The 27,103-nt window shown below is 41.3% G+C and overlaps 4 protein-coding genes across 6 annotated transcripts; 3 read left to right on the top strand and 1 right to left on the bottom strand.

Annotated features, from left to right (window-relative positions):
- The first annotated feature begins 8,195 nt into the window (after nucleotides 1-8,195).
- zfh1 (Zn finger homeodomain 1) lies at nucleotides 8,196-15,312 on the top strand. The gene is made up of 6 exons (XM_011307642.1): nucleotides 8,196-9,200; nucleotides 12,720-12,943; nucleotides 13,107-13,247; nucleotides 13,466-14,785; nucleotides 14,867-15,032; nucleotides 15,106-15,312. The coding sequence occupies exons 1-6, from the start codon at nucleotides 9,167-9,169 to the stop codon at nucleotides 15,297-15,299; spliced, it is 2,079 nt and encodes a 692-aa protein (XP_011305944.1). The 5' UTR covers nucleotides 8,196-9,166; the 3' UTR covers nucleotides 15,300-15,312.
- Nucleotides 15,313-19,119: 3,807 nt separating this feature from the next.
- On the top strand, nucleotides 19,120-21,906 carry Kap-alpha1 (karyopherin alpha1). 2 transcript variants are annotated; one of them, XM_011307640.1, is made up of 4 exons: nucleotides 19,120-19,239; nucleotides 19,603-19,809; nucleotides 19,956-21,156; nucleotides 21,262-21,906. In XM_011307640.1, the coding sequence occupies exons 2-4, from the start codon at nucleotides 19,603-19,605 to the stop codon at nucleotides 21,456-21,458; spliced, it is 1,605 nt and encodes a 534-aa protein (XP_011305942.1). In that variant the 5' UTR covers nucleotides 19,120-19,239; the 3' UTR covers nucleotides 21,459-21,906. The 2 variants fall into 2 exon arrangements, with proteins under 2 accessions (XP_011305942.1, XP_011305943.1); XM_011307641.1 differs by having other exon boundaries at nucleotides 19,121-19,239; nucleotides 19,968-21,156.
- Nucleotides 21,907-22,271: 365 nt separating this feature from the next.
- Nucleotides 22,272-24,456, bottom strand: TORIP (Torsin interacting protein). 2 transcript variants are annotated; one of them, XM_011307638.1, is made up of 3 exons: nucleotides 24,234-24,456; nucleotides 23,032-23,844; nucleotides 22,272-22,962 (listed from the first exon to the last, which is right to left on the bottom strand). In XM_011307638.1, the coding sequence occupies exons 2-3, from the start codon at nucleotides 23,776-23,778 to the stop codon at nucleotides 22,675-22,677; spliced, it is 1,035 nt and encodes a 344-aa protein (XP_011305940.1). In that variant the 5' UTR covers nucleotides 23,779-23,844; nucleotides 24,234-24,456; the 3' UTR covers nucleotides 22,272-22,674. The 2 variants fall into 2 exon arrangements, with proteins under 2 accessions (XP_011305940.1, XP_011305939.1); XM_011307637.1 differs by lacking the exon at nucleotides 24,234-24,456 and adding an exon at nucleotides 23,906-24,026.
- On the top strand, nucleotides 24,063-26,567 carry LOC105268253 (palmitoyltransferase ZDHHC6). The gene is made up of 7 exons (XM_011307639.1): nucleotides 24,063-24,241; nucleotides 24,614-24,795; nucleotides 24,853-24,937; nucleotides 25,077-25,351; nucleotides 25,409-25,621; nucleotides 25,688-25,875; nucleotides 26,074-26,567. The coding sequence occupies exons 1-7, from the start codon at nucleotides 24,187-24,189 to the stop codon at nucleotides 26,207-26,209; spliced, it is 1,134 nt and encodes a 377-aa protein (XP_011305941.1). The 5' UTR covers nucleotides 24,063-24,186; the 3' UTR covers nucleotides 26,210-26,567.
- The last annotated feature ends 536 nt before the right edge of the window (nucleotides 26,568-27,103 follow it).

Genomic DNA, 27,103 nt, shown 5'->3' with positions numbered 1-27,103 from the left:
GGAGGGGGGAGGGGGGAGGGGTGAGACAGAATGGACACATCAGAGATTTTTTGAAATTTTAATAATTCAGGGAAAATTTGATAAATTGATATGAGTCTGGGAGAAAAAATTTATATCATCAATAATTGTGTGAGGCTTTTAAAGAGAGAAAGTGTTCATTTTGTACTCTTGCCTACAATTTTTATTGTTGAATGCTCGGTTGAGGCCTCGCGGCGTTATTTGGCTGATGTCTCGCCTTGTATATTCATCCCTGATGCAATAAATGCTTGATACTTGATCGATTTCTCTGTTTATTCCAATTGGTCGGGTTCTTAATTATTTCAGGCGTGTGTCTGTAATGATTTTCCTGAAAATTTCATAGACCCTGCAAATTCCTAATTACAACACCAGAAAATCCACGAAAAAGGGCTTTATCAAATATATATTGAGGATGATATATATAACTGGTGGAATTTTTTTTTTCATTATTTTGCGTCATCCAGTAATGGTACATTCGCCCTGGGGAACTCCTCGGGCACTGGCCAGCAGGTACGAAAAACACGTTGAAGACAATGATCGATAGTAGGTGTGGCCTGAGGTATCCTCTCCCGAGTATTCGTCGTGGACTCCACCCACCTGTCAGGCAATCCACCTCGGCCTCAGGATCTCCGTGTGCGCAACCCTCTAATCATCTTCCTCCAATTCCACAACTCCATTGTTCCCAAAAAGTCGATACGCCATTGACTTTTCGAGGGAGTCCAGACCATTTTTCGAGTGCGTCATCATGCATCGGAGAAAATCTCGAGGAAGTTTTCGATTTATCTCGACGTAATTGACAAAAAAAATTCATTTTTACTGATAAATGAAACAAATTTTTATGAAATAAAATAATATAATCATGACAAATTTATTTACAGAGAAAAAAAAAATCCTGAATTTCCCAGAATTTTCGTGATCTCCAGGTGGATTTTTCAAAAAATCCGAAATTTGACCGGAAAATTGTCGAAATAAAATGAAAGGAAGAGAGGAGAGTGCCATCATCCGTGATTAATGCAGAATAGCGTGCCCCGAGTTGAATTCGGACTTTGGATGGGCCATCGGATTGATAAAGATTAAAGGTAAAAGGGGAAAAACGAGGGGAGGAATGGCACAACCCTAGGAAACATGAGGGATGTGTTTTGGTGGAGTTAGGCGACAGAAGTCATCCAGCGAAACGAAACGACCGAGAGAGGGGAATGATGTCATACAGGGGCTCCCTATCTTTCTTATTCCTATATGCCACCGTAAATATATACATTGGGGAGAGCAACGGGATTTGATGAATCGTGCGGCCAGCCCATAGACGTAGAAACTATCATCACCAAAAATTCAATGATTCGAATTTTCTCATCCTCAGGAAGAGAAAAAAAAAATGTCTTATCACAAGTCTCACCCCAAATTCAATTCTCCTCTTACGATTTGTTGTCGGCGATTATTTTCCAGAGGGAGGTACGAGGGAAAATTGATGCTGGGGATGTAGATGTATTCGACGCCAATGGATATGGACCGTGGGTGAGTCATCCACACTATCCAACTTCCCCATGTACGAGATTTTGTGTGAGTAAGCACGATAGTTTCCCCCGTGGCACAATGGAGAATAGTTAAATGTGGTAAAGGTAAGTCTGCGGCAATGAGGGTTGACACGTGGCTATTTTTTTCCTCACTCCAGTGCCTTTATACCAGGAAAAATTTCGCTCATTTGTGAAACTCAAATGTATCATGACTCGCTTCGTGCAATCAATCATCAAAAAAAAATAAATTAAATAGCTTTCCCGAAAAATCATAGACCCAGGAAGATTTTTCGGGTGCTTTTTTATTCCCTCATATCCTCTTCTCATCTCCTCACGCCCTTATGCCCTTATGCCCCCACCGACAGTGCCTGAAAAAATCATCCAAGGGATATATTTATTTTTTCAATATAAAAAAAAAACAAGAACGAATGAATGGGTTCCAATCTGTTCCATGGGCTTTGTTGAAAAGGTACATATACGGTGGCTCGTGGCGCGTGTGCAAATCCACCTCTGGTCATATCTTTCTTTTCATCCCCCCGCTGGTCCCCTCAGGGGTGCGTTCATCCCCCCGGTGGCTGCACACGCCTCACACCTGAGTACAATAGCCATACCCTCTCTTCCCCCAAGTTTCATTTCGACATTTCTCTCTATTTCGTCCCCTGGAAAATCCCGGCGTTTAAATATCTCATTTCGTATGGGGGAGGCTAAAATGCCTGATACATTTTATTGTCAACCCGCTGTGGTGGCCAGCACTTCTCCATCCCTTGAATTAATTCCAATTATATTGATAAATAATGACGATCGAGTGAGAACCCATTTATTTCAATTCCAACGAAAAATATATGTATAGTATAGGTGGTATTATTGATTGAATGTGCGGGCATCATCACGTGGACACTCAAGACCAATTGGTTGACCCGCAGTTACCAAAAAAATTCATCCCACTCACCGAAAAATTGATCACCTCTTAGGTGAATAGTCCGCTATAAAAAGAACGATTATTCTTCCTCCCAACAATGCGGGTTTTGAGAACGGTGGGAATTCCAGTTAATTTCCGAGGTAATTGTTTAATTGAGATGGAGAGGGCACACCGGTGGTGCCAGAGAGCGTTTAAATTGGTGTAAATGTCCGTCGTACAGACGCAACTGACGCCTATTTTTCTGCTCGTTTTAATTCTACGAGCAAACACTCAATATTCTCTGATAATTCATATTTCGTATTCCAGCCAAGAGTGTCCCGGAGGGAAGAAAAAGCCAGGAATGATAATTAATGATTTTTCTTATAAGATCCCATCGAATGATCCAGTTCTGATTAATTTCTTAATTTCCGGAGAGAACCAGAATTTTGATAAAATCTCTTCTCCCCACATCTCTTCTCCTGGAAAACCCCTGAGTTATGATATGTACCAGACAATTAACTCAATGAGATGAATACCGGGAAAAATCCATCCTCCTTTATCGAATTTAATAAATTCCCCAGAGTGCCCGAGCACGTAGATATATTATATCATATCGCAAGTGAATTTATCACCTGAAAAGCCAAAATCGTCCCCAATATTCCAAATGTTTTGTATCCCCTTGTCCTCACGTCGCCCATCAGAGTACGTGATGCAGTGAGAGGAATGAATTTAGGGTCCGGATCGTCTCAGAAGCTTCGGCATGTCGTATTTGCTGAATCAATAACGAATTTATCCGATTAAATTCCTCGCGGGTGGAAACTGACCGGATTTTTTTTTTATACAGACCAAATATATCAGAGAATAATTCGCTAATGGTGCAAATGAAGAAATAATGACGGCAAATTTATCAGCTCAATTGATGCCAATAATGGGAGTAATGGTAAAAAAATATCTCCCCCATGTGGTTGTAATTGGAGTGGAATGAATTTATCGGAGGCAGGATCACCTGGTGCAAAAATGCCAATCTCTTTGGTCCTCATGACTCCCCTAGTTTGGCATTCAGGATTGGTAGGTTGGTAGGTGCGATAGGCAATAAGATATAGAAGAAGGAGTCGTAGTACAGAGGGTTGCTCTCGGTGTTGTTTCCGCCTGCATGACCATCCATTGGAGTTATTGCATTACTGGCTTAGCTTTGGCGCTATTCCCCTCTTGCTCGTGATTGCCGACCATGTGGCCACGCGCCCGTCAACCCTCCCCCTACCTTTCTCCCCTGCTTTCTCTCTTTTTCATTCAACCCCCTTTCGCCAACTCCATAACCAATATCCAATATTCATCTCCCGAATTTTCGCCGTTGTATCACCATTTTTTTTTTCAGAGAAATGAGGAAACGGAACATGAAAAATTTCAGTCTCATCTCATGCCGTGAATAATCCATATTTTTGATTGATTTTTCATTCTCATTAAGTCAATAATTTAAATTTTTAATTTTCAATAGAAAGTTGCAGTGTCCATCGGATAACGATTCCCAGTAGATCTCCTCCCGCGAATGGCTGAATGAGAAACAGAAATAAGCGGTAGTTTTTACAATCCCCATGAGACACTCGTTCACATATTGTTTGTTCTGTGCCTTGGAAAAAAAAAAGATAGGAAGGTGCACATGTAGCAGGAGAGTCTCTCTTGGGCCGTAGCCCCCGTTAAATCTGGCCCGCATGCAGGGGAAAAAAGGGAGAGGAGAGTAATGGAGAGAATACGAGCGGTTGTATTGAGAGGTGTACACAGACCCCGGGCTGTTGCCCATATGGTGACCATGGGGCCTCGGGTTATGTGCACATAGGTAAAGGCGTCTCTCGTTTCTCTGAACAATTTTAACCCTCACGTGTACTCCACCTCCCCCTTACTCTCCCCTATTTTTCTCCCATCGACACGTTTCCATTTTTTTTTTCTTTTACTCCCTGGGGCTTTTTGTACCTTGAGAGTCGTCATCTCGATGGATCAATCAATTCAATAAATCCAGCTGTGGTCCAGTCGTTATTAATTGTCCAATTGTAATTATTTTTTCAGAATACTCTATTTTAACTCTGTAAACAGTGAGGGACTCTGACCTGTGTCAACTGCTACTGGACAGATTAAATGGAGGATTTTCCATTGAGGTATAGCCATTGGATAGTTTGTGAGACAAATATTTGTTCTCCCATCTCTCTCTCCTGGTGTGTCGTCCACGTCTATTACCAAAAGGCGTTTGTCGAGTGGCTATGGCGTACACAGCTCGATCATTGCTCGCACTTTGCCCTCAGATTTACCCAGCATCATACTCCAAAGCTGTATCACGTTTCAACGTCTAGTCATCCCCAACGGATGTGTATACAAGTGGAGGTATCCATGCCCAGAGTCAAATATCTACTCCAACTTTTATCAAATTTAAATTATCTCAGCCCTGACATTGATCAATCATTCGAATATTTAATTATTAAAATTATCAGAAAATGGGTAGATCGAGGGTGATGAATTCGAATGAGAAAATAATCTCGGATTGGAGCTCAACATCTCGACTTGATTTTATCATCAGCTCCGTTGAATTATTTTTCAAGCAAAATCTATGTTCTCTGTTCATCTCGTAAAACCCTGAGAAGTGAGTCGAGACTGAAAATTTCGAGTGGTCACCAGTCATCTCGTTTTATTTTCCCCTGATACCCCGGGTTTATTACCCGAGTGAAGTACAAGTGGGAGAGATAAAGACTCGAGATGAGAAAATGAAAAGAAAAAAAGGAGTTATGTATGAGGGAGTCTCGCTCCCAAGCGTTCAACGTGAGTAAAAAAAAAAACGTGGGCATGAAGTTTTTGTGGAATTCCTCCGCCATAGGTGCTGAAAACACGGATCTCAAAACCGAGACTTGGGGAGAAATTGAGGGGGAAGAGAGAATGGTTGGAAAAACATGAGTACCGAGATGCTGAGGAACGTCAGGGGTGAGGAGTAACACAAGTGGCGCACACATGGTGCACAGTTGTTCGAGAGGTCAGGTTTTTGTCCCTGAGTTTTGAATTTTACGGGTAACACCGTAAATTTTTGACTAACATTTAACTAAATCCGTAGGTGTCCCGAGAATTTTTTTTTCTGGTTCACATGGCGCGTGAGATTAAACAGCTACTCACAAAATTTTCTCAGAAGAACTCTCGAAGGCGTGATCCCACCTCAAAAAACACCATCTCTTCATGCGGTAATAAACGTTGAATTATCTGCGCAATGATTGAGTACACGAAGAAATGTCATGAGACTTTTTTCTTGGAAATTTCGTTAGCAGGAAAAAACGTCGAATACAGAATATCCTAAAACCAATAATTACCAAGATTAATTGAAAAATCCAATGATCAATTTTCAAATAAACAATTTCAGATGGTATTGTTGGCGTTATCAAGAATTTGAAGAGAATTCCTGGGGTGGGAAAGACCGACAATTTCATAAACACGTGCATGAAAAAGATATAAAAGAGTACGTGTAAAAAATGTATACCGGTGTGTGTAAAAGTTATAAGGGAACAGAGGACATAAAGAAACACAGTTGCGAATCACGCCGTGGCGGCGCCTAATGGGCGGGCAACAAGGAAGACGAGAGGAGAGAAGCCGAGGAGAATTTCACGAGATATCGTAAAGGGGAAACACGGGGGGAATCCATGAGAGATCCTCGTTGCAGCAACTACTCCCACTACTTCGATAACATTGCCCTCTTGCTCCAACAATTCCTCTCTTTCAATATAAAACGCCCTGACACTCGGAGATCTCCGTGGCCCTTCGAGACGATAGCCGCGTCATCGGCTGGACCCAACTGTTGGAAATTAAACACCAGGGACGGCCATGCTACCACCTCTCCAGGATTTCACCATTTTTTTCCCATTTTTTCATTATTTTTTCATTATTTTTTCATCATTTTTTCATCAATTCTTCATTCCTTATAAATTACATCTTGTCAAATATCCAATTATCTCGGTAATGAATGGCTTTTCAAGCAAATAGTCCTCAACATTTTTTCTCACAAATTTCATCACCTACAAAAAAGGTCAACTGCATAATTTCGTATAATCCCTCGTTTTGGGAATAATCCGCGGTATACGTGAGAAGCAATGAAACCCCAAAAATCGATAGCACCGCGTTAAAATCAAATCCGCGAGTATCGAATTCTCTCGTTTCGTTGGGTATAAATTTCGAACAAAGAGATGTAGAACGAAAACATGAACTCTTCATTCCACTATCAATGATAATTGATGAAACGACTTCCAACAATTGAGGCGCGAGCGCGGATGATTGGAATGCGCGGGAATTCGTCGAGACAAAACGGCGAGAAGTAAAAAATAATAAATACATGAAGAATTTTTTATTTTACCTTGAGCATTGTTTCGAACGGTCTCGGTATTATACTCTGATTTTCATTCACTAATTCAGAGGCAGCTGCATACTAATAATAGTATCCGACGTCGACGGTCTTCACCTTTTCCCCTTCGTTCGGAGTCTGTCTCTTTTATTCCCAATAGCCAATGAGCTGCTATGATTTACCTTGGAAAATAACCGACACCTAGAAATATCTCTCACCATGTACCTAATTATTTTCAATTAATCATAATTACAATGCTGATATCCCCGCATTTCTCTGGACATCGTCAGTTCCCATAAGATTGAGAAGACCAATTGAAACAATGAGCGTCAACGCGTTATACTGTACCATTCGTTTTGAAAGGCCCGCGGATGCCTTTGATCAATCACTCCTAGACTCAGTGCATCATCAGCGGCAAATCCCCACCCAAAATCATCTAATTTCCCCCCCATTAAATAAAATATATGAATAAGACCGTTGAGTCGTCGATAAAACGAGAGAGGAGTGAAAATCTGAATAGAATGACTCGTCAAAGCCCAACTATTTTATCATCACTTTTAAACCCGAAGAAACAAAGATACCGATTTGATGTTTCCGGTAACAAATGCCATTGAGATAACCACACATGCATCGGACACCCCCCGAGTACTCCAGGGTATCTCGTTACACTCGGTCTTGGAATCGAAATAATCCCAGAGCAAAAAAAAAAACAAAAAAGAAGAAAAATTGAGAAACTTTATCCCATACATTTAAAAACATGTAACGCGATAACTCCCCGGGGCTCTTAATTTGAATTATGATGGTCTGACATATCGTGATTAATACCAGAGATAAGGAGTAATCAACAGACTCCGTACTTCTGGAAGAATTATCTTAATTACAAAAACTTAAAGGGCTAAATTCAGGAGCTCAAATCGCCATCCCCCCACAAACTAAAATAAATAAATCCACACTATACATTAATTATTATAATTTTGCAAGGAGGTTACCCGACACTAGCGCAGAGGTTCCCGCTGATGATCCATCCCTGGAGCTTCGGCGTCGCTGAAGACGCAGGTAGGGGAGTCTCTCCTACGTCCCCCACGTCCCCCACGTCCCCGACGACCCCCACGTTCCATGTACACTCCCCACCTCCACCCACACGACAATTCGTCGGTCCACATCTCCCCTACCCCAGGAAGATGTACAAATCCAGGTGGAGGGGGCCCCTGAAAAACACCGGGGGCGGTGGCTGTCCGCCATCACCGTCCACCACACTCTCATCGCATCGCCCAATCCGCCTTCTCCATACCTATCTCATTTCTCTATCTAACTCTCCCCCTCTCGATCCCCCCTTACCCCCTCGCCATTCCCATGTGTTAGTTAGAGAAGAGAACCTCCGCCGCAGTAACCGGTGCTTCTCCACTCTATACTCACCTCTCTCCTAGATGGTTTAGTAAAACTGCACACAATTCGTCCGCTTTTTTCTCCCAAATCACAACAACTCCTCACCGTCCTCACAGCCATGTCCCATCAACCGCCAAAATAACGCACTCAATTAATCGGCATTATATTTTTTGTCATTCCCCTCTCCCCGTCCCACCCCACCAACCCCCCCCCAGCACATCCCCGTATCCGTTTTAGTTTTTTTTATTTCCGTTTAATATAATTTTTAAATCCCGGTGTGGATGGAAATAATAAGTGAACCAGTGACTGGAGTGATAGCCTCGTTTTCAATAGAATTGTTGGAGCTGTTGGAATTGTTGGAATCAGATGAAGTGTTCGTGGAATAGTGGATTATCCAGTGGAATTCTGTGGTGATGCCTCTTGCGGATACGAGACACTGAGGATTTTACGGGAGATGAGGGCTTGATCGGTGTGGGGAAGTTAATTGGCACGGGCCGACGACCGGAGTGTTGTTTTGTCCCTTTTTTTTTATTTTTTTATTTTTTTTTTGTTTCCTTCAGTTGTTTTTTTTCGCCCGTGGGTGTGCAATTGTTGGCAGTCTGTGTTGTTTTCTTTTTTTTTTCGTTTTTTTTTTGTTGGGGGGGGGGTTTTGGAGACGGACATTTTTATCGGACGGCTCCACCTTCTGCCTTACCGACGAGATTACGCCCGAGATGATAAAGATTTTTGGTGAGACTGTTGGGATATTCTGGAGGGGCCACGAGGGGATTTGATGGTTGAGAGGGCGAAGGTAGCCGGCAGGACAGTGGTCAGCATTTCCGCCGGGGTCACGTCATTCGGGGAAAAAGAGGGCGGTGGAGTTGCGACGATAACGAGGGATAGGATGGTTGAGGGCCACCGGGAGGACTGAACGCTTTTTTCGACGTTTTTTTTACTTTCATTTTGGGGCTTGAGGAGAGGATCAACATCCCGGACCTCGCGGGAGTTAATATGAGCATGACTCTTGTGCGAAATACGTTCAAAGGTTTGTCAATTGTCAATTTTTTTTATTCAGGTTTTAATTAGGTTTTAATTAGGTTTTGATGAGGTTTTATTGAGGTTTTACTGATGTTTTATTATGGTTTTGTTGTTTTAAAGTTTCAAGGGCCGAATAATTCCATTTTGAAAATGAAGAGGAGACGTTTGAATTTCATTTCCTCGATGATTACCAATTACTCAGCAATTACCAGACTTGTTTTCATCCATCAGATATCCACGTGCGAAAGGTCTCGCGTGTGATCACGGATTCATCATATGGAGCATGATATATCTAGTTGATAACGAAAGTCATTACAAGCTCAGAGCTATTGGAAAAATGACCTTTCCATTTTGGAAAGTCAGCTGAGCAAAATCCAATGTTTTCCTCAATGAAAATCATTGCCACATTATCGATCGTCCGTAGTAATTAGTTCAAGTGTTTTACGTATTTTTCCATTGAGGGCAAGGAAAAGTCAATATTCTTCGAAGCAATAAAATTGGTAATTCGATTTAGATGACGTATTAATGATCTCGGTGGATTAATTGGGTAGATTCAGACGTATCTCGCTCCAGTTACTGAACATCCTCTCGATTTAGTCACCTTCTGCACACATACGTAATTGAAGATAGACTAATGAGAATGGCAGGCAAAGGTCGGGCTCCGGGTCAGATAAGAAATATCAAACGATTACGTTTTCGAGTTTAAAACAACACCTATTGAAAATAAAACACTGAGACTTGGTGGAACAATAGGCGGATTTATTTTGGCCTCGATTCGTCACGTCGGGGCTATCAACCAGAGGCTTTTCATCATTTTCCTCTGATCCTTTGTTCACAAACGATAATTGTGACTCCTCTGGGTACACACGATGATGCACCGGGTCGAAGTTTATTTTGTCATACCCTACCTGGAGATTAGCAGTGAAACTAACGATGCAAACAGCGATGACTAAATTCAAGGGACAGGGTTGGAGAACAATGGGAAGAGATGTGACATCAACACCTGTGAATATTTTTTTATATTATTTTATTTCTCGGGTTCACTTCAGCCTTTTTTCGGAGGGGTTTCGGGTTTCCGTCGACGACTCAAACGTTATTTGATTCCTGTTTAACTTGAGGGTTACAATGTTGTGTTTCTGGGGCTTGAGGCCATTTATCCCGAGGTTTTTACAGGGCCTTGACCCAGAAAAATATTGAAAAACCTATGCTATTATTACACATCTCCTAATTGCGCACTTGAAATTATTGTTAACGGAGTAATGAGTGGTAATCATTACACGGACGAACACACAGTTTTTATTCAATTGTTTATATTAATTTCAATTGAGACAGACGTGAAGATGATTAGCTGGATACGCAATTAAATGTTTATTCGCTCGCTGAGTGATTTGATGTTTTCATGATTTTTAATTGTGAGTTTTAGATTCATCGGATTATTCATTATTTTTTTTGCATTTCTCACCAACAAAACGACTGTTGATTAATTTTCATATCACTAATTTCTGAATAACGGGAAAATCAAGTGCAACAGTGGATGCCAATCATCTCAAATGATAAATAAATTTCATTGCAAAACGGCGAACGCAACGTGACGTCAGTGCCGTCTTGGGCTGTCGGATTTCGCGGTATTTACAATAGTCGTTATCGCGTGCGGTAACTCCCGGGGAAAAACTAAGTCGTGTATTTTTTTCGTTATTATTTTATCCATATCGAAAATAACACAGCAATCCGATAAACGAGGCAAATTAAAATGGAAAAATATACCGAGTGTTGTTCGCCACTCGATCGAAACATATCACTGCGTCATTGGAATTTTTAATTGAATTTTATTTGGCATCTCGGGGGATATGATTTTTCTACGTATTACGTCCCTCATTCATCTGATTGGAGGGAACGTATCTCTCGCGTTTTAATGGCCGCCGCGCCCCCGCGCGATGCTCTCCCAACGTCGCGCCAAGGCTCAACGACCTCAAACCATTCGTTCCTCCCTAGTTTTAAATCGTTTTCTCTCATTTGCCCGCGTCTCGATGACGTTATTAGGCTTCTTACCCACCAAGTATCAAACGCCATCTTGATCAGGTTCCTGGACCACGTGGCGTCCCTAAAAAAACAACAATGTGGCAATTAAACCGATTTTTATCTGTCCTGGCCGTTCATTTTTTTTTTTTTGGTGGGGAATCATTACCGCGAACGCGTCATTTTGAATTTGAAAGAAACAACAATTTAATCTTGCCGAGATAAAGCGCATGAATTTTGGCACGTGAACAAGCATATGATTCAGCCCGACACCCTGGGGTGCCGTCCACAGGGGAAATACTCTTGAATCACCTCTCCCATTGTTCGTGAACATTCCCTGAATAGCTTATCACGACAGCGAGACAAATGTCGTTGATAATCTTGGAGGATGCGAAATACAACGGACGTTTGTTTGTTCTCAATGGCATTCGGTTGGTAATGATCGAGAGCATCAATAGTTCTAGTGGAGACGATTGATTTTAAAATTATCCTCATTCTCTCATGCCATTTGCACTTTCCTCAAACAGCTCCAATAATCCTTTTAAACAAATTAAATAGCCCACGCGCCAGGATCACGTGGATTCACTCCTGAAATTCCTGCGCAGGGTTCTACGCACTCGGCGCATGTCAAATGCGCGAATTACGTCGCGGGTATTATTTTCATCATTACCAAAAACATCACAACAATTCCAAAGTAAAATTACCATGAAACAATGAAAAGCGGGAAAATTGTCACAGTGCAAGGATAGATCGATCTATCGATTTTCATCCATAGAAAAATAAGAGGTCATGGTTGTGACCTGTAATTCCCTTATCGTCGGTTCAAAGATTGAATCGACTAGTTCTGGTCTATCGTCCATGAACAAATGCACCCCCTCACGGATTTTCCCGGCCGTTAATCACCCCCAGGCTTTTACCGTCATTTAAATTTTCTCCCCCGTACCCAGGTTTCACAATAGGATCCAGCACCCCCTCACCTCTGTACGTAAAAGTCATTGTGAGCGCACGAGGGGGGCTACCTTTTTTTCTCCCTCCCGTATGACGCCATGTGCCACGGAGAGGAGTCACCCCGGGCCGAGTCGACCTGGCGCGTGCCAAACGATCTAACAATGCACGGAGATTCGCATTAGACGTGTGTCAAATACTATCCACCACCCCATCCGTGAAAAATATTCTCGTTGCACCCCTCTGTCACCGGTCCCAGGCGATGGGAACTGGCGACGTGATACTGATTTTTTTTTTTTCTCCAACCCGGGGCTGGGAATGGCCATAGGCCATTTTCTGAGGGGATTTCACATCCAGGGGATGAAGGGAAAGGAAGCATCCGGCGTACAAAAAATATTTTTGTGAATTTTAGGGGTTGAAAAATTCGAATTATTGGAATTATTGGAATTCTTGAAATTATTGGGATTTTAATGTGAAAAAAAAAATTGGTTCTGGGTGAAAATGGTGGAGGATAGGTGGGATAAAATATCAGGATGATTAATTGTTGTTTTTTGGAATGGTCCAGGGTGCAGTGAGGACGAAGGCAGCGCTGAAGTTGGTGAAGTGGGCGGTTGCGCGTCAGGTGGGGCAAATAACGGTGAGGGTGGATCAGCCAAACAGGACGAGCGTTGCCCACAGTGCGGCATACTTTGCCGTAATATCCACGTTCTTCAACTCCATCTTGAGGACGCCCACAAATCCTCATTCGTTATTGATAAACACGACTTAGGTGCTCAATTTTCCCAAGTTGTAAGTCATCAACCCAACAATTATTCCCTCAGCACCAATAATTTTTCGATAAAAATTCCATTTTATCAATTACCCAAATTAATTATTAATCATTATCACTTAATTTTTTGAAGGATTACTTGCATTTTAAATGAACTTATGGCTCATTATCTTTGAATTTCAGTCCTGCAAAGTCTGCAGCAAAACATTTGCAAACGTTTACAGACTGCAGAGGCATATGATTAGCCATGACGAGAGCGCAGTTTTGCGCAAATTCAAGTGCCCACACTGTGAGAAGGCGTTTAAGTTTAAACATCACTTGAAGGTCATTAATTAATTAATACCGCATAATTAAGGATATTCTACATCCATATCTGGTTAAAATCAACTTTTTTTTGCGTTTTCTCATTATTTCATGGTTCACGAAGTTTCAAGTCGGTGCGCACATTTTTACAAAATTTAAATACCATGAATTTTGGCTATATATGGGTGTGAATTCTTTAATTGAACAGACGAATCTCAAAATAATGTGAAAAATTACAGGAACACCTTCGAATTCACAGCGGTGAAAAGCCTTTCCAATGTAACAACTGTGGAAAACGTTTCTCCCACTCTGGCTCGTACTCGAGCCACATGACATCGAAAAAGTGCCTAATAGTAAACCTCAAGAAGTCCAGGAATCACACAGTGCATCCCGATCGCCCCAAGAAGTCCTCGCCACATCCTCTCCCACCGCCTCGTCCGCGAGAGGAGTTTCACCCACAGAACAACAATACGTTCCTTCCAATTCTGCCAAAGCTCTCGCCTTCGGATTACCAGGAACTCCAGAGGGATAATCCAAGTATCTACGACATGCCAACCCTCCTCCCCCAGATGATGGGTCTGGGGAATTATTTTCTCCAGTCGTCGATAGGAAAATTACTGAATCAACTGCACAATAAGCGCCTTGACGAGATGACTGAACAGTTCGAGTCCCACAGGGAGACACAGAGCCCCTCGACAGGAGATTCTGAAGAAACAGAGGTCGAGGGTAAGTACTCACCGACCCCAAGTGATCCCCAAGGTCTGGACGCAGTCCGACGTATCCTGGAGACCGTCAATACATCTGTAACAAAACAGTTGCTGGAGGCGAATGTCCGGAAGCTCTCGACATCACCAAAGCCGATCCGTGACCCGATGGACCAGGATCAGGACTCTGAGATGTCCGGTGAGACGTCCAATTGGCAAGACTGGCAGTCTGGTGATCAGTACGACTCCCAGAGTGAGGGATTGGCAGCAAAATTGGAGGACGCGAGTCAGTCGAGTGTTGGGAAAAGCCGAACTGGCAAGAGGAAGGCTGAGGACATGCTTGAGAGCTTCATCGAGGCTGACTCCGACGATGAGGAGGATGTCAGGGCCTCTGGGGATAGCACCAGGAGGGTGAGGGCCAGATCCCTCATCGACGAGGAGCAGCTTGCTGTGCTCAAAGGATATTACCAGATCAATCCACGTCCCAAGAAGGAGGAGATCGTCATGATCGCCAATTACATAAATTTCCCAACGAGAGTTGTTCAGGTCTGGTTCCAAAACTCGAGGGCTAGGGATCGCAGGGAGTCCCGAATCCCTGCACTTCTTCCTCTCTCCAGCATTGGAAACCATGCTGGCTTCGAGCAGCCCCTGGATCTCTCCAAGAAGGAGGTTGTCGTCGTGGAGAAGGAGAATAATGTCAGAAGCACTGTGGTACCTGGAGAGGGCAAGGAGATTAATGGAATCGTGGGGAATGGAGAGGATATTGAGGAGGCACCTCTCGTTATTGACGAGGAGACTATCGACTCTGGAGATATTAAGAAGGAGCCATGCCCTGGGAGTGATCCAGTTGTCAAGGTAATTAATTTAAATATTATGAAATGGAGAGTGAATGGTTTTTCGAAGGACTTGCGACAATTTGGAAATTTAAATTCACAGCAAAGTCCAGCGAGGGGTCATGGGAAGACCGATCGTGAGAGGCCAGCGTCGACGGAGGCACCCGCGGTGACGGAAAGCGAGCAAGAGGGTGTTTATGTTTGTGATCAGTGTGACAAGACGTTCTCGAAGCACAGCTCATTAGCTAGACACAAGTACGAACATTCCGGTGAGTTATTGAACGTTTCTCAAATTATTCGAGGAGTCAGACGAATGGGTATTTAAAATGATAAAAATGACAGGACAAAGGCCATACAAATGTGAGGAATGTCCCCGCGCCTTCAAGCACAAGCACCACCTGACAGAGCACAAACGCCTTCACACAGGTGAAAAGCCCTTCCAGTGCTCAAAGTGCCTCAAACGTTTCTCACACTCTGGATCATACAGCCAGCACATGAACCACAGATACTCGTACTGCAAGCCCTACAGAGAATAAAATACTCCGAGTTCATCAACCAAATGCTCAGCCTCCCTGTGACCCAACTCCAAGTACGTATATAAATTAAAAAAATAAAAATAAAACTATGAGGGAGAAAAGTGCGAGAGATGAATAATAATTCAGGATATTAATGAGACATCACATACAACGATCGCATCTGCACTCTTTTGAGTGATCTACTCATACGATCGAGTGGACAAATAACAGTTGAACAATAATAAAAGGCCTCAATACGAGTTAACAAATAAATAAATAACAAAAGATAAAATTTATAACAGCAACACGTAACGGTACCAAAAATACATAATGCAATAATCTATTATAAAGTATATAATATACATAATATTTTATTATTTTTATTAAAAAAAATTATATATACCATGACAATAAGATGAAAATGAAACTAATTAATGTACAAATTTGTTAGCCACGTTCACTTTGGGATGTGAGATTAATTATTCGATGGGTCATACCCTGAGAAATAAATTTTGCTTGTCAATGGACGATTAAGATAATGAATTAGGTGGGGCAGAGCTGTGTCCAGTGGCTTCTGAGAAATTCAATAACGAATTCAGATATTTTTTTTTTACCATGACATTTAACTGTTTGACACATTCCTAAGTACTGAGGATTTATTTCATAATTATTATGAAAATTATTGAACGCAAGACTATCGAGCTTCAGCATTTTCAAAAGGCAACCCAAATGGATAAAGACGTAAGTAACGGAGTAATTGGGGTTGATTATTGAGGGGAATCGGGGGATTTGGTGAAGGATTTTTGCGAGTTGATTGGGGGATGATTGATTAATCATTGTGACGTACTTACGAGAGATCCTCGTTTTAATGAACAATTATTTCAAACTACATGAACGTTTTGGAAATACATTCCGTAGAGTTTCTTTCGTGCAATCTATTTTTTTAACACGATTAGTTATTAATTAACTAAATTATCGGTGGATTCTCTCGCAAACGTTCACCGATCTCCGAATTATGGGATTTACGAGTGGAAAGGCCACACTGTTAGCACTTTATTGAAATTCGAGTGACAATTTACCAAATGAGACCTTTCATTCAATTCATTAAATTCATCAATTTTTTAAATTCTCTTATTACATTATTAAACTCAATTAATTCGTAGTAAAGTCCCATATTTTTCACTTGAAACTTCACTAAAAATGTCCTAACAGTGAATTTGTAAAGTATGAAAAAAGAATTTAAGGTACGATATTAAATGCTTCCATTTCTTGTACTATTAAAAACAATTTATATAATTTTCAAGGGATAGAAAGCGAAAATATATTTAAAATCGTCCAGTCCACGATTGCAAAACCCCCGGATAATTGACGATAATTACGATAATACTCGAGAATGTATTTTATAACAATTTATTCGTCTCTCTTATTATTTACAATGAAAATAAAACAATTGAGTAATAACGTACCGCAGGTGATAAATGATATTGTTATCGGTAAAAATGGCTGGCGGTGACGAGAATTTCCGCTGTAACAATTCAGTCGAAATGAAAAAAAGCCGGAAATAAAAATGATTGAAATGATAATAAGTAGTAATGGATACCTAGACATTAAATAACGCTGAAAAACTTGTACTTCCTCATTTCGTAGAAGCTTCGGTTATCCGCGACAGGCATCGTGTTCATGTACGCTACGTATAATTAAAAAAAAAAGCAACATTTGATGCTTGGAATACTCTTTATTATAGTGTTAACACTTAAGAAATATATTTTTATATAATTATAATATAATATTATATACTGGTAGTAGGCAGGAACGAAATAAGGTACATAAGGTCGTAATGTTTGGACAGAGCAATTGAAAAAAAAAAATACAGATCACATTAACACTCGATTTATTTCAAATAATTGATATAAAAGATGAAAAGAAGCGTTTGATTTCCCAGTGACATCCGAATTGGAGATAACCCAGTGAATTTATCAGATGCAATTGAATAACCGAGGGAAAATTAAATACGCAAATGTTTAAGGCAGTGGATAGATAAAAAAATGAAGCAGAATTTTTACGAATTGTTGACGCAACGATAATGCACCATACGATGCCTTCCGTGAACGACCGAGCTTGCCTAGTTGCCAATAAACTAAATACGACGAAGCAAATTTTATATGTTAAATACAAAATACGATACAAATAACGTTGAGGGAATATTTCTCGATGATACTATAGTCCTCGAGTTTTTTTTTTTCACATTAAGGGCAGTTTTAAACTGCTGGTTATGCTATTGAGCTTTCCACGAGTTGAGGAAAGAACCGCAGAATTTGAGATTGACGCAGATTTGTATATAATACTGGGAATACCACAGACAATAATATACCGCTGTTTCATGATAGATTTAATGAGAACATACTAGTAATTTAGGTGCATTAAGTATACACGTAAGGTGAATTTATGGGGAATAAAGAGTCGTATATATTGGATACGCGTTTAACGCGGAGGAAGGGGAATTATGCTGGTGGTTGAAAAATTCTCAAAAGCCAATACTCCAGGATTTTTCTTCGAGACTCAAGTGATCCACCGAATATTTTTTACTTTATGTTTTTTTTTTTATCGACTTTTGTCGATTTATTACCCAAGCGATGAATTATTTAATTGGAAATTTCTCATTCATCTAGATAACGAGTTCCCTCATTATCGAGAAATTATTTGAAATTTGTTTTTAAACTTGAAATTTCAGGAGTAATTTTCAAACGGTGGATTTTATTGTTTTTGATGGAAAAAAATGTTCGCCACCTGGCAATATAAACCAAAGCAAAAGACAAAGTTGATTAAAACTAGAGATAAATGAAATAATTTAAGTGATAACGTATTGTCGACAATTGCTGTTGCATTGAATCCCCAGTGACTCGTACCGAACAACAATTGAGGAATAACGAATGATAATTGTATTGTGACAACGTTCCATCCATAATTAAATAATGAAAAACCAAAAAATGATAAAAAAAAAAGTAAATATTATACAGTTGGGCCGACTATTCCGCCAGTTCGTGCCTTTTTTCTGCAGGGAGAGTGTGGTCTTTTTCGAATTCTGATTCAGTGTATTAGCCACTGTGTGAGTGATTTAATGCAGGAATTTAATATTTAAATGAATTAAGGGATGAAAATTATTATATATGTGTAATATTAATTAAATGTGAGGCCAATGAATGAGGAGTGGATTTTTTCATTAGCACGGGAAGAAAATAATTTGAAGGGCCAAGGAGATGTGAATGATGTCATGTGCAAGTAGTTTGTTATTTTAAGGCGAGATGATTACGCTTAGAATAATATTTTTCCAATAAATTCAAAAGCGGCTGCATGGACTATTGTAAAACCACAAATTAAATGGGTCTGATTATCTCTGTATATTTTTCATTCCATTTGCAAAATGTTTAAACGCTCAGCGGATACCTCACGAATTTTAGAAATGAAGGGAAAGGGGAATTAGTGTGAAGGAGTGCATTAGCCGCATATTGTACATTACATTTAACAGAATGCATTTCTTTTTACTTTTACTTACGATTTATTTTACGTTGCTCGTTTGTAATTGTGTAATTTACCTTCGTTGGGTTAAAAAATACCTTGGTATATTATTATATTGAAAAATATTGTCATTCTGTCGAATAAAGATGAATGATTTATAACAATGTTTTTCATTTACTCACTTCCACTTTCCTCCACTTCCTGAAGAGGAGGCAGCACAAGCTGGACAAATTAAATTTATCCTATCTCTTGTACCTCTTGCACTCCATGTGGATCATGAAGAGATCAGCTGTACCATCACCTTGAAAACTGCAACGACTCATTGAGTTTCTCGTCTCCATATTGTGCCCCTCGCACTAAAAGTGCATGTATAGTTGTGCCAGTGGAAATTCTATTCATGATTCATCACCATCAAATATCACAGGATTTGGATTAAATCGCAATTGTGAGTATTACCTCGATTATTCCCTCGACCATTCAATCCAAAATCTCCAAGACCCCTGACAAAATCATTTCCATCGGAATGCAGGTGATTCCCCGGGATGAGCCCGGACGTCAATCTCATGGCTCCGATCCCTGTTTTCCACCAAAATGTCCAATTTTTTTTTTTTCGTCAAAGCATTGATGAATACGCCCACACGACGGATATCGAGTGGTAGTTGTCGATCGATTTATCGGTGATGAAGTCATCCTGGGGTGATCCTGGGGTCTGGGGGAATATTGGAGGGCCTGGGGTTCATCACCGGACATAACCCTCTTCTGGAACAAGAGGTCGGATTTATTGAGGGATTTTTTTTTATTGCTGCAGATGTCTAGTGGACCTCAGCATAAACATCGTTACAAGAATGTCGGTCTCGATGCCCAGGAGCTACGACGACGACGTGAAGAAGAAGGAGTTCAGCTGCGCAAGCAGAAGAGGGAACAGCAACTGTCAAAGAGGCGTAATGTGCCGACTATCGGGACTGATGATGAAACCATCTCCAATACTAATGAGTACCCAACACCAGCAGCTCTGGTGAGTTTTTTTACAAAATAATGGCTTACTTCGACAATCTATTTGCATGAGTTGTGTAGAGAATTGAATTTCGTGGGAAATTGAATTCTCTACAAAAGAGATATTTTGAAGATTGCTCAGGGTGTATATTATGCTGATAAATGAAGAGTCTCTTCCAGCAACAACCAGTGATAACAAAAGAAATGGTGGAAGCCCTCTACAGTGAAAATATAGAGGAGCAGGTGGCAGCGACTCAAAAATTCCGAAAGCTCCTGTCACGCGAGCCGAATCCTCCAATTGACGAGGTCATTCAGACCGGAATAGTTCCCCGATTTGTTGAATTCCTGAAGACCGACACAAACTGCACACTCCAATTCGAGGCAGCATGGGCATTGACGAATATAGCCAGTGGTACATCTCCCCAGACACACATGGTGATCGAGGCAGGAGCTGTTCCCACGTTTATTGCCCTGCTGGGCTCCTCGTACGAGGATGTGCAGGAGCAGGCAGTGTGGGCCTTGGGAAACATCGCTGGTGACAGTCCAGAGTGTCGTGATCACATACTCAGCAGTGGAATTCTACCGCCACTGCTTCAACTGCTCTCCAAGACTACCAGACTCTCGATGACGAGGAACGCTGTATGGGCACTGTCAAATCTCTGCAGGGGAAAAAGTCCACCCCCAGCCTTCCCCAAGGTCTCACCATCTCTGCCAATTCTAGCACATTTACTCAATCACTCGGACTTTGATGTACTCGCTGATGCCTGCTGGGCACTTTCCTACCTCAGCGATGGACCCAATGAGAAAATTCAGGCTGTCATCGATGCTGGGGTCTGCCGACGTCTCGTTGAGCTACTGATGCATGAGCAGAATAATGTTGTGAGTGCTGCACTGAGAGCTGTGGGAAATATTGTCACCGGTGATGATGTGCAGACCCAAGTGGTGCTCAATTGTTCAGCTTTGCCCTGTCTCCTGCATCTGTTGAGCTCCTCTCGTGAGGCTATCAGGAAAGAGGCATGCTGGACTGTCTCTAACATCACAGCTGGCAATGCTCAGCAGATACAGGCGGTCATCGATGCCAACATCTTTCCAGTGCTCATTGAGATCCTGGGGAAGGCCGAGTTCAAGACGAGGAAGGAGGCTGCATGGGCCATCACTAATGCCACCAGTGGTGGAACACCCGAGCAGATACGATATCTCGTGCTTCATGGCTGCATTCAGCCTCTCTGTGATTTACTCACTGTCATGGATCCCAAGATCGTGCAGGTGGCACTCAATGGACTCGAGAACATTCTCAGACTTGGAGAACAGGATATTAATGTTCACAATGGAGTCAATCCGTACACTGTTGTCATCGAGGAGTGTTATGGTATGGAGAAATATTTAATTTAATTTAATTACGCAATTATTCCATTACTTCATTAAATACATATAAATTTAATCGATCGGAAATGCGTGATTGTATTTGTTTCAGGCCTAGACAAAATTGAATTCCTCCAGTCACACCAGAATATGGACATATATCAAAAAGCATTTGACATAATCGAGCGTTACTTCGGCTCCGAGGAGGAAGACGCGAGAATCGCCCCAGGAGTTGACTCACAGGGTCAGCAATTCCAATTTACTACCCCAGACTCATCGCAAATGCCAGTGCAGAACTTCCAGTTCTAGAGGAATTCCACCAACGTGGGACGTGCATTATAACCGCTTATGCTACGACTAAAAAGATCAATTTTCTCAGGGTGAGATAATTCGCCCGCAGAATCGATTGTTGAATGGAATAACCGACGATTCAGTAACGATTTTGATTATGGAAATCTTCTGTTGCATGGGAATTCATTTTTCAACACTTGATAAGAATATGAGGGAATCAAGTATAAAATAACAATTGATCTATCTTTTATTGCAATTTTCTGGAGGTGAAATTATCTGATTGTGAAAACACAAAAACAGCTCCAGTCTCTTTGTTATGAATTTATTTCTTCCTTTATCATTTTAAAAAATGTTGTATAGGTTCTACAGTGATGCGAATTATTTAGATCTTAATACAATACGTCAGATTGTATGACAATTGATTTTTTTTCTTCATTATTATATTAGTTTTGTTTATTCGATTGAATTCGTTCTTTATTATTTTCTCGCCTTTTCACGTGGTTAAAAAATTGACAAGGGTGTTTAACGTTTAGGGCTTAAGTAGGGTGTTAAATCGAATTAACGAAAATTGACAGCTTACGACGGACGTCTGACACGTCACTGACTGATTTTAGGGGAATTTTGAGAGATAAAGGATATTTGAACAGACAGTGAGACGACCAATCACAATTTTTTACTGTAAATACGGAAACTCGTGGTTCAAATCGGTCTTTCCAGGCAGATTAGGCATTTCGAGGATTACTTTGTGCTTCATTTTTGTCTGGTAAGTGAATAACCCCGATAAACACTAACTCGAAGAGGAATCACAGATAAATAGGAGTAGAACAGGTCTAAAATGTGTAAAAGTTTATTTCAAATTTGTTTTTATACAGAATTACCTCGAGAATCCCAAATATTCTACGATAAATTAATACAAAACGTGATTTTTATCTTCCTCTGAGGAATTAAAAAAAATCAGACATCGCGTTAAATGTGAGAACTACACCAGGACTAATGACTAATCATAAAACGACAGATTTATTTTGAACAAAATGATAAAAACGAGAAAACACGAAAACAATAATACGTAAATCTTAAGTCAATATTGAGGCTCTCTGTTTTGATGAGAAATATATCATTGGAGTCATAAGAGAATTGCAAATTTTTTCCCATCCTCTCCTTTTCAAAAATTAAAACGTTCCCGAATCGTTAATTTAAAAATAGGTTAAAGTCATTCACCATCAATTGATCGATTTTAATATCGAAGGGGACAACTCTTTACCCCTGGCTCTGGCTGCACGTGAATAATTGCCCCATCAGTCATCCTCGTGATCAATGCCTGGAGTTTCTCCTCGTCGATCTTTCCCTGCAGCTTCAGTGTCAGCTGCTTCTCGACAAATTCGATCAGTTTCTCGTTCGTGTAGCCATCGATTTTCATCGTCAGGATGTAGATGGCCTCCTTAACGAGGGGATTTTCGCGATCGCAGAGATTGTGAAAGGCTTTCATGGCCTCGGGATGAATATCCAGGAGATGCTCCACGATCTATCAAAGTGGTACAAGAAATATTTTTTTTAACTCCTGGAATTCTCCAAAAATTGTACGAACCCTTACCACGACCTTCTGCCTCTGAATTTTTCCCTTCAGCTTCTCCAGGGCCATTCCGTAGTCGTTCCCCAGGTCCTCCGGGGACAGGAGGAGATCCTCCTCAGACCTGAGAGCAGTTTTACTGGCATTCCCGATCATCTTAGCTAGACAGAACATGGGGTTGTCCTCGCTGGAGAAGAGTAAAAAAATCGTGGGTCTCCTGGGGTTCCTGATGACCTCGGCGATACCCGCCTCGAGGTCCCTCCAGATGGAGGGGTACTGCTCCCGGAATCTCGCCCTAATATCATCGATATTCTTCCCCAGGTTTTCCAGGGCTTCGAACATCATTTTCTTCTCATTTAATTCAGGTTCCTGGGTCTCACCGAAGGAGACATCCATCGCGTCTGAATTTAGGGCCCCCCAGATGACGAGGAAGATCCCGAGGATCACCACACAGCCCCAGCACAAGTAGTTGTGCTGGAACTGCTTTCCGGAATTTCGAGTAGACGTTTTTGATGTGTCAAAACGATCTCGAGGGGCCTGGGGTCCTGGGGTCCTGGGGGTTCGCCTATGAATCTCCGAAGTGGAGGACTGCCTCGGGGACCCTGAGACCACTGAAGACCGACTCCTGGAGCTGTAGCCTGGCGCAGTCTCTGGAGAACCCTCCGAGTCAGAACCACTCGTTGAATTCTCTGATTCTGGAACTGTAGGAGTTCTCGATCGACTCCTGGATGTCGGAGACTTGAAGGGGATGGACTTCGGAGGGCTCAGCATCCTGGAAAGTGGTGGCCTCGGAGCCGGTGTTCTCGGTGTAAATTCACGTTCCCTCCTCAGATTTCCCTATTGATAAAGATTCAAAGGTTGACAAAAATCCTCGTAACAATAAAAAACTAAAAATTACTAGAAATGTTCTCCTCATCTCCACGACCATTTTTCTCCTTTGACACACCGGTGACTGAAAAATAATGTCCTTGAAATAATAAACACATGTTTATACACCAAATAAAGGTCAAATGAGCCGCGATGATGGTTCAGTGCTGCCAACAGCTGACTGAAGGGCATGAGGTTGTCGCTTCGGAGCTGTTGAGTAATAAACAAAACAAAAGTGTTTGTTGTGAGTGAATTTAATCAATTTGGGGCCGGGGATGTTGGGAATTGGTGGTACCTCAGGTGCCCAGCAAAATGTGCTCCACTCCGATGAATAGAATTTTCCACTGGGGACCACTTACCGCTTTTGGTGAGTCCTGATTATATTTCACTGATTCACCTCGTCTAAAGGATATTTCAGGTTATTTATCGGTGATTTTGGGGGTCTGGGGGGTTCTATACCCTCGGTGTTACGACCTAAAGGCCTTTTGCATCCTGGGGGCCATGACTTCAGCTCATTTTTCACATCGAATTTTTTTTTCGGGGAATTCAGAATGCAAAATCACTGAATCACTGCCACTTATACTGGGGTATGTCGCGGGTGATGTCCAGTGCCGGGTTTTAGCGGGAATTTTTAATTTTTTCTTGAGTCTCAATTTTTTTCATCTACCTGTAAAATTATTGTCGGATAAATTTTGTCAAAAGAATTTTCTAAACGGCAAAGACATGTTTATTGTTTCAGGAATAATAAAGATCATAACCCTGATGACAATTCATTGCAGCAGACAGTGGTGGTCTCCCCAGGAGAGTATCTCCGGTGCTGCAAATTTTTTACTATTTTTCAGTCTGAGTGGATCGACAATTTACCACTTTATCACAGCCATCTACGAGGGTCCAGGGTATCTCCCTCTAAAATGGAAGCCGGTGAGTTCAAAGCGTGATTCCCTCAGTGAGCTTTATTAAACCCGTGTTTTCCTCCAGGAGAAGCTGGAAGACACACAGTATCTGCAATTCTGCAGAATATGCGAGGGTTACAAGGCACCACGTAGTCATCACTGCCGCAAATGTAATGAATAATTCATTCTGCAATTCGGAATTATTCTGAATAGAATTTGTCGTACCTAAAAGTCATTATTCAAAAATTGAGTCCCAGATGGTAATTTTTTATTGATAAAAATTAATTATTCATGAATAATTAATTTTAGGTGGTCGTTGCATCCTGAAAATGGATCATCACTGTCCCTGGATAAACAATTGCGTGGGCCACAGAAATCACGGTCACTTCACAGCCTTTTTAGCAAGTGCAGTTGGTGGATGCTGTGTATCGACAGTTATACTCGTCTGCTGGTTGCTGACGATTTTATCCCGAAGAAATATCAATTTTCCGCCACCATCAGTGTTCACTCTAGTCATCGTAGTCTTCACGATTGGACTCTCCATCGGGGTTGTCCTGGCCGTGGGGATGCTCCTCTATTTCCAAGTGAGTCATTTCCACCGGTGTTTTTTTATAAATAATATATTTTTTAATGTCCTCCAGCTGTCAGCGATCATTCGAAACACGACGGGAATCGAGGACTGGATCATCGAGAAAGCGAAATATCGAAGATTGGGTACTAAAGATCAATTTATTCACCCCTATTCAATAAAATGGAACGTCAACATCAGGCAAGTGCTCAAGTGGCACTGCGAACCGGATGGCGATGGCATAATATGGCCAGTACGAGAGGGCTGTGATCAATACACACTCACAGTAAGTGCCTCTCATAAAAAAAAAATAAAATCGATGGACTCTCATTCGTATTGGATCCATTTCTAGAGAGAGCAAGGTTATCAAAAGCAGGAGAAACGTCGCAGGGCACGAAGATATCGTACAATTTTCAAAGTGTCAGGCTCCTGGATTCCAATAACCTACGGCTGGCGAGTGATTTGTCATCCACCGTGCACAGATGAGCCCAGGATCAGACTCGAACCTGAGGATATCGTCACCGTCACCCGATGGCGAAGGTCAATAATCAAAATTAATCCTTAATCAGCCGTTATCTCAGTAAAAAATAATCCCAGAAAAAAATTTTATTGAACTTTTTTGGCGGAAATTCAAGTCCCTACAAAAAATATTCAGTTCATTTTTCCTGTAGGACCACTCGTCATCGAGATAATATGATGTTTAATGGAGAAATCGTTATGCATGATTAAAAATTCCAGACACTGGCTGTTCGGAGAGAAAATGCAAGAACGTGACGATCCGAAGATGCGCGTAAAAGGATGGTTCCCACGTATTAGTGCTATCGAGGTCGTGGAGAACGAGGATTACACCGACTCCTTCTCGAAGGACGACTGAAGATTGTTGTTGCGTAATACAACAAAATCCCTCGTAAATCCCAGATATGTGATCAGTAAATTTTCAATTTTTTTCTCCTCCATTCATTAACAGTTTTTATTGAATTGCTATTCTGCACATGCGAGGGACTACAAGATAATTGTAATTACATGTAATCCATGATTTTTAATGAGCCGTTATAATGGCACACCGTTGGATATCCAAGGACAAACGTCTGGAGGAACGTTCCCTCGACCATTTCCGTGGAGTTATGTTTATTCTAACAATCTAGACGAATAAATCTTGATTGTTGAAAAAATCCTGTCTATTTATGCTGGTGCGGCACGAGATTAATTAAATAAAAAATTTTTTAATCGTTCCTCCTGTTTTCATTTTTTTTCTCATATTAAATATGTCGAATAGAATTTCTCGCCGGAAAAATCACTGGATTTTTCTACTGAATCTCTCATCTGTGCAATTTTTTCTCGATGAATGGAAAAAGAAAACTAGAAGCAGAGAAAACAATTGTTGCCCGTGAGGTGAGAAAAAATCAATAGAGCAGTGCAAAACGCATGGACATGCAAGGAAAAAAGCGAGAAAAATGGGAAAAAGGGGAAAGGCCATATAAAAATGTGAAAATTCCGTTGAGGCCTTACCCTATGACAAAATGTGTGACTCAAAGGATTACCCTTGGTACAGAGCACGCAATCGGCTGTCACGCAGAGCTTGTTCCAATTTTTTTATTTATTTTTCTTCCATATTTCTGTTTGATTTTGCTTCAATCGTATTTCCACATGCACGAGGGGAAAGACTAAACTGGAACAGCCGACCCTCCCCTTCGACAAAAAAAAATCCCATTAAATCCCCGAAAATCCCTCGGAACACAAAAGTCATTCTATTCACTGATCTAATTCC

Source organism: Fopius arisanus, unplaced genomic scaffold (genome assembly GCF_000806365.1).
Source record: "Fopius arisanus strain USDA-PBARC FA_bdor unplaced genomic scaffold, ASM80636v1 scaffold00055, whole genome shotgun sequence".
Classification (NCBI taxonomy): Eukaryota; Metazoa; Arthropoda; class Insecta; order Hymenoptera; family Braconidae; genus Fopius; species Fopius arisanus.
This window is presented reverse-complemented; position numbering and strand designations above follow the sequence as displayed.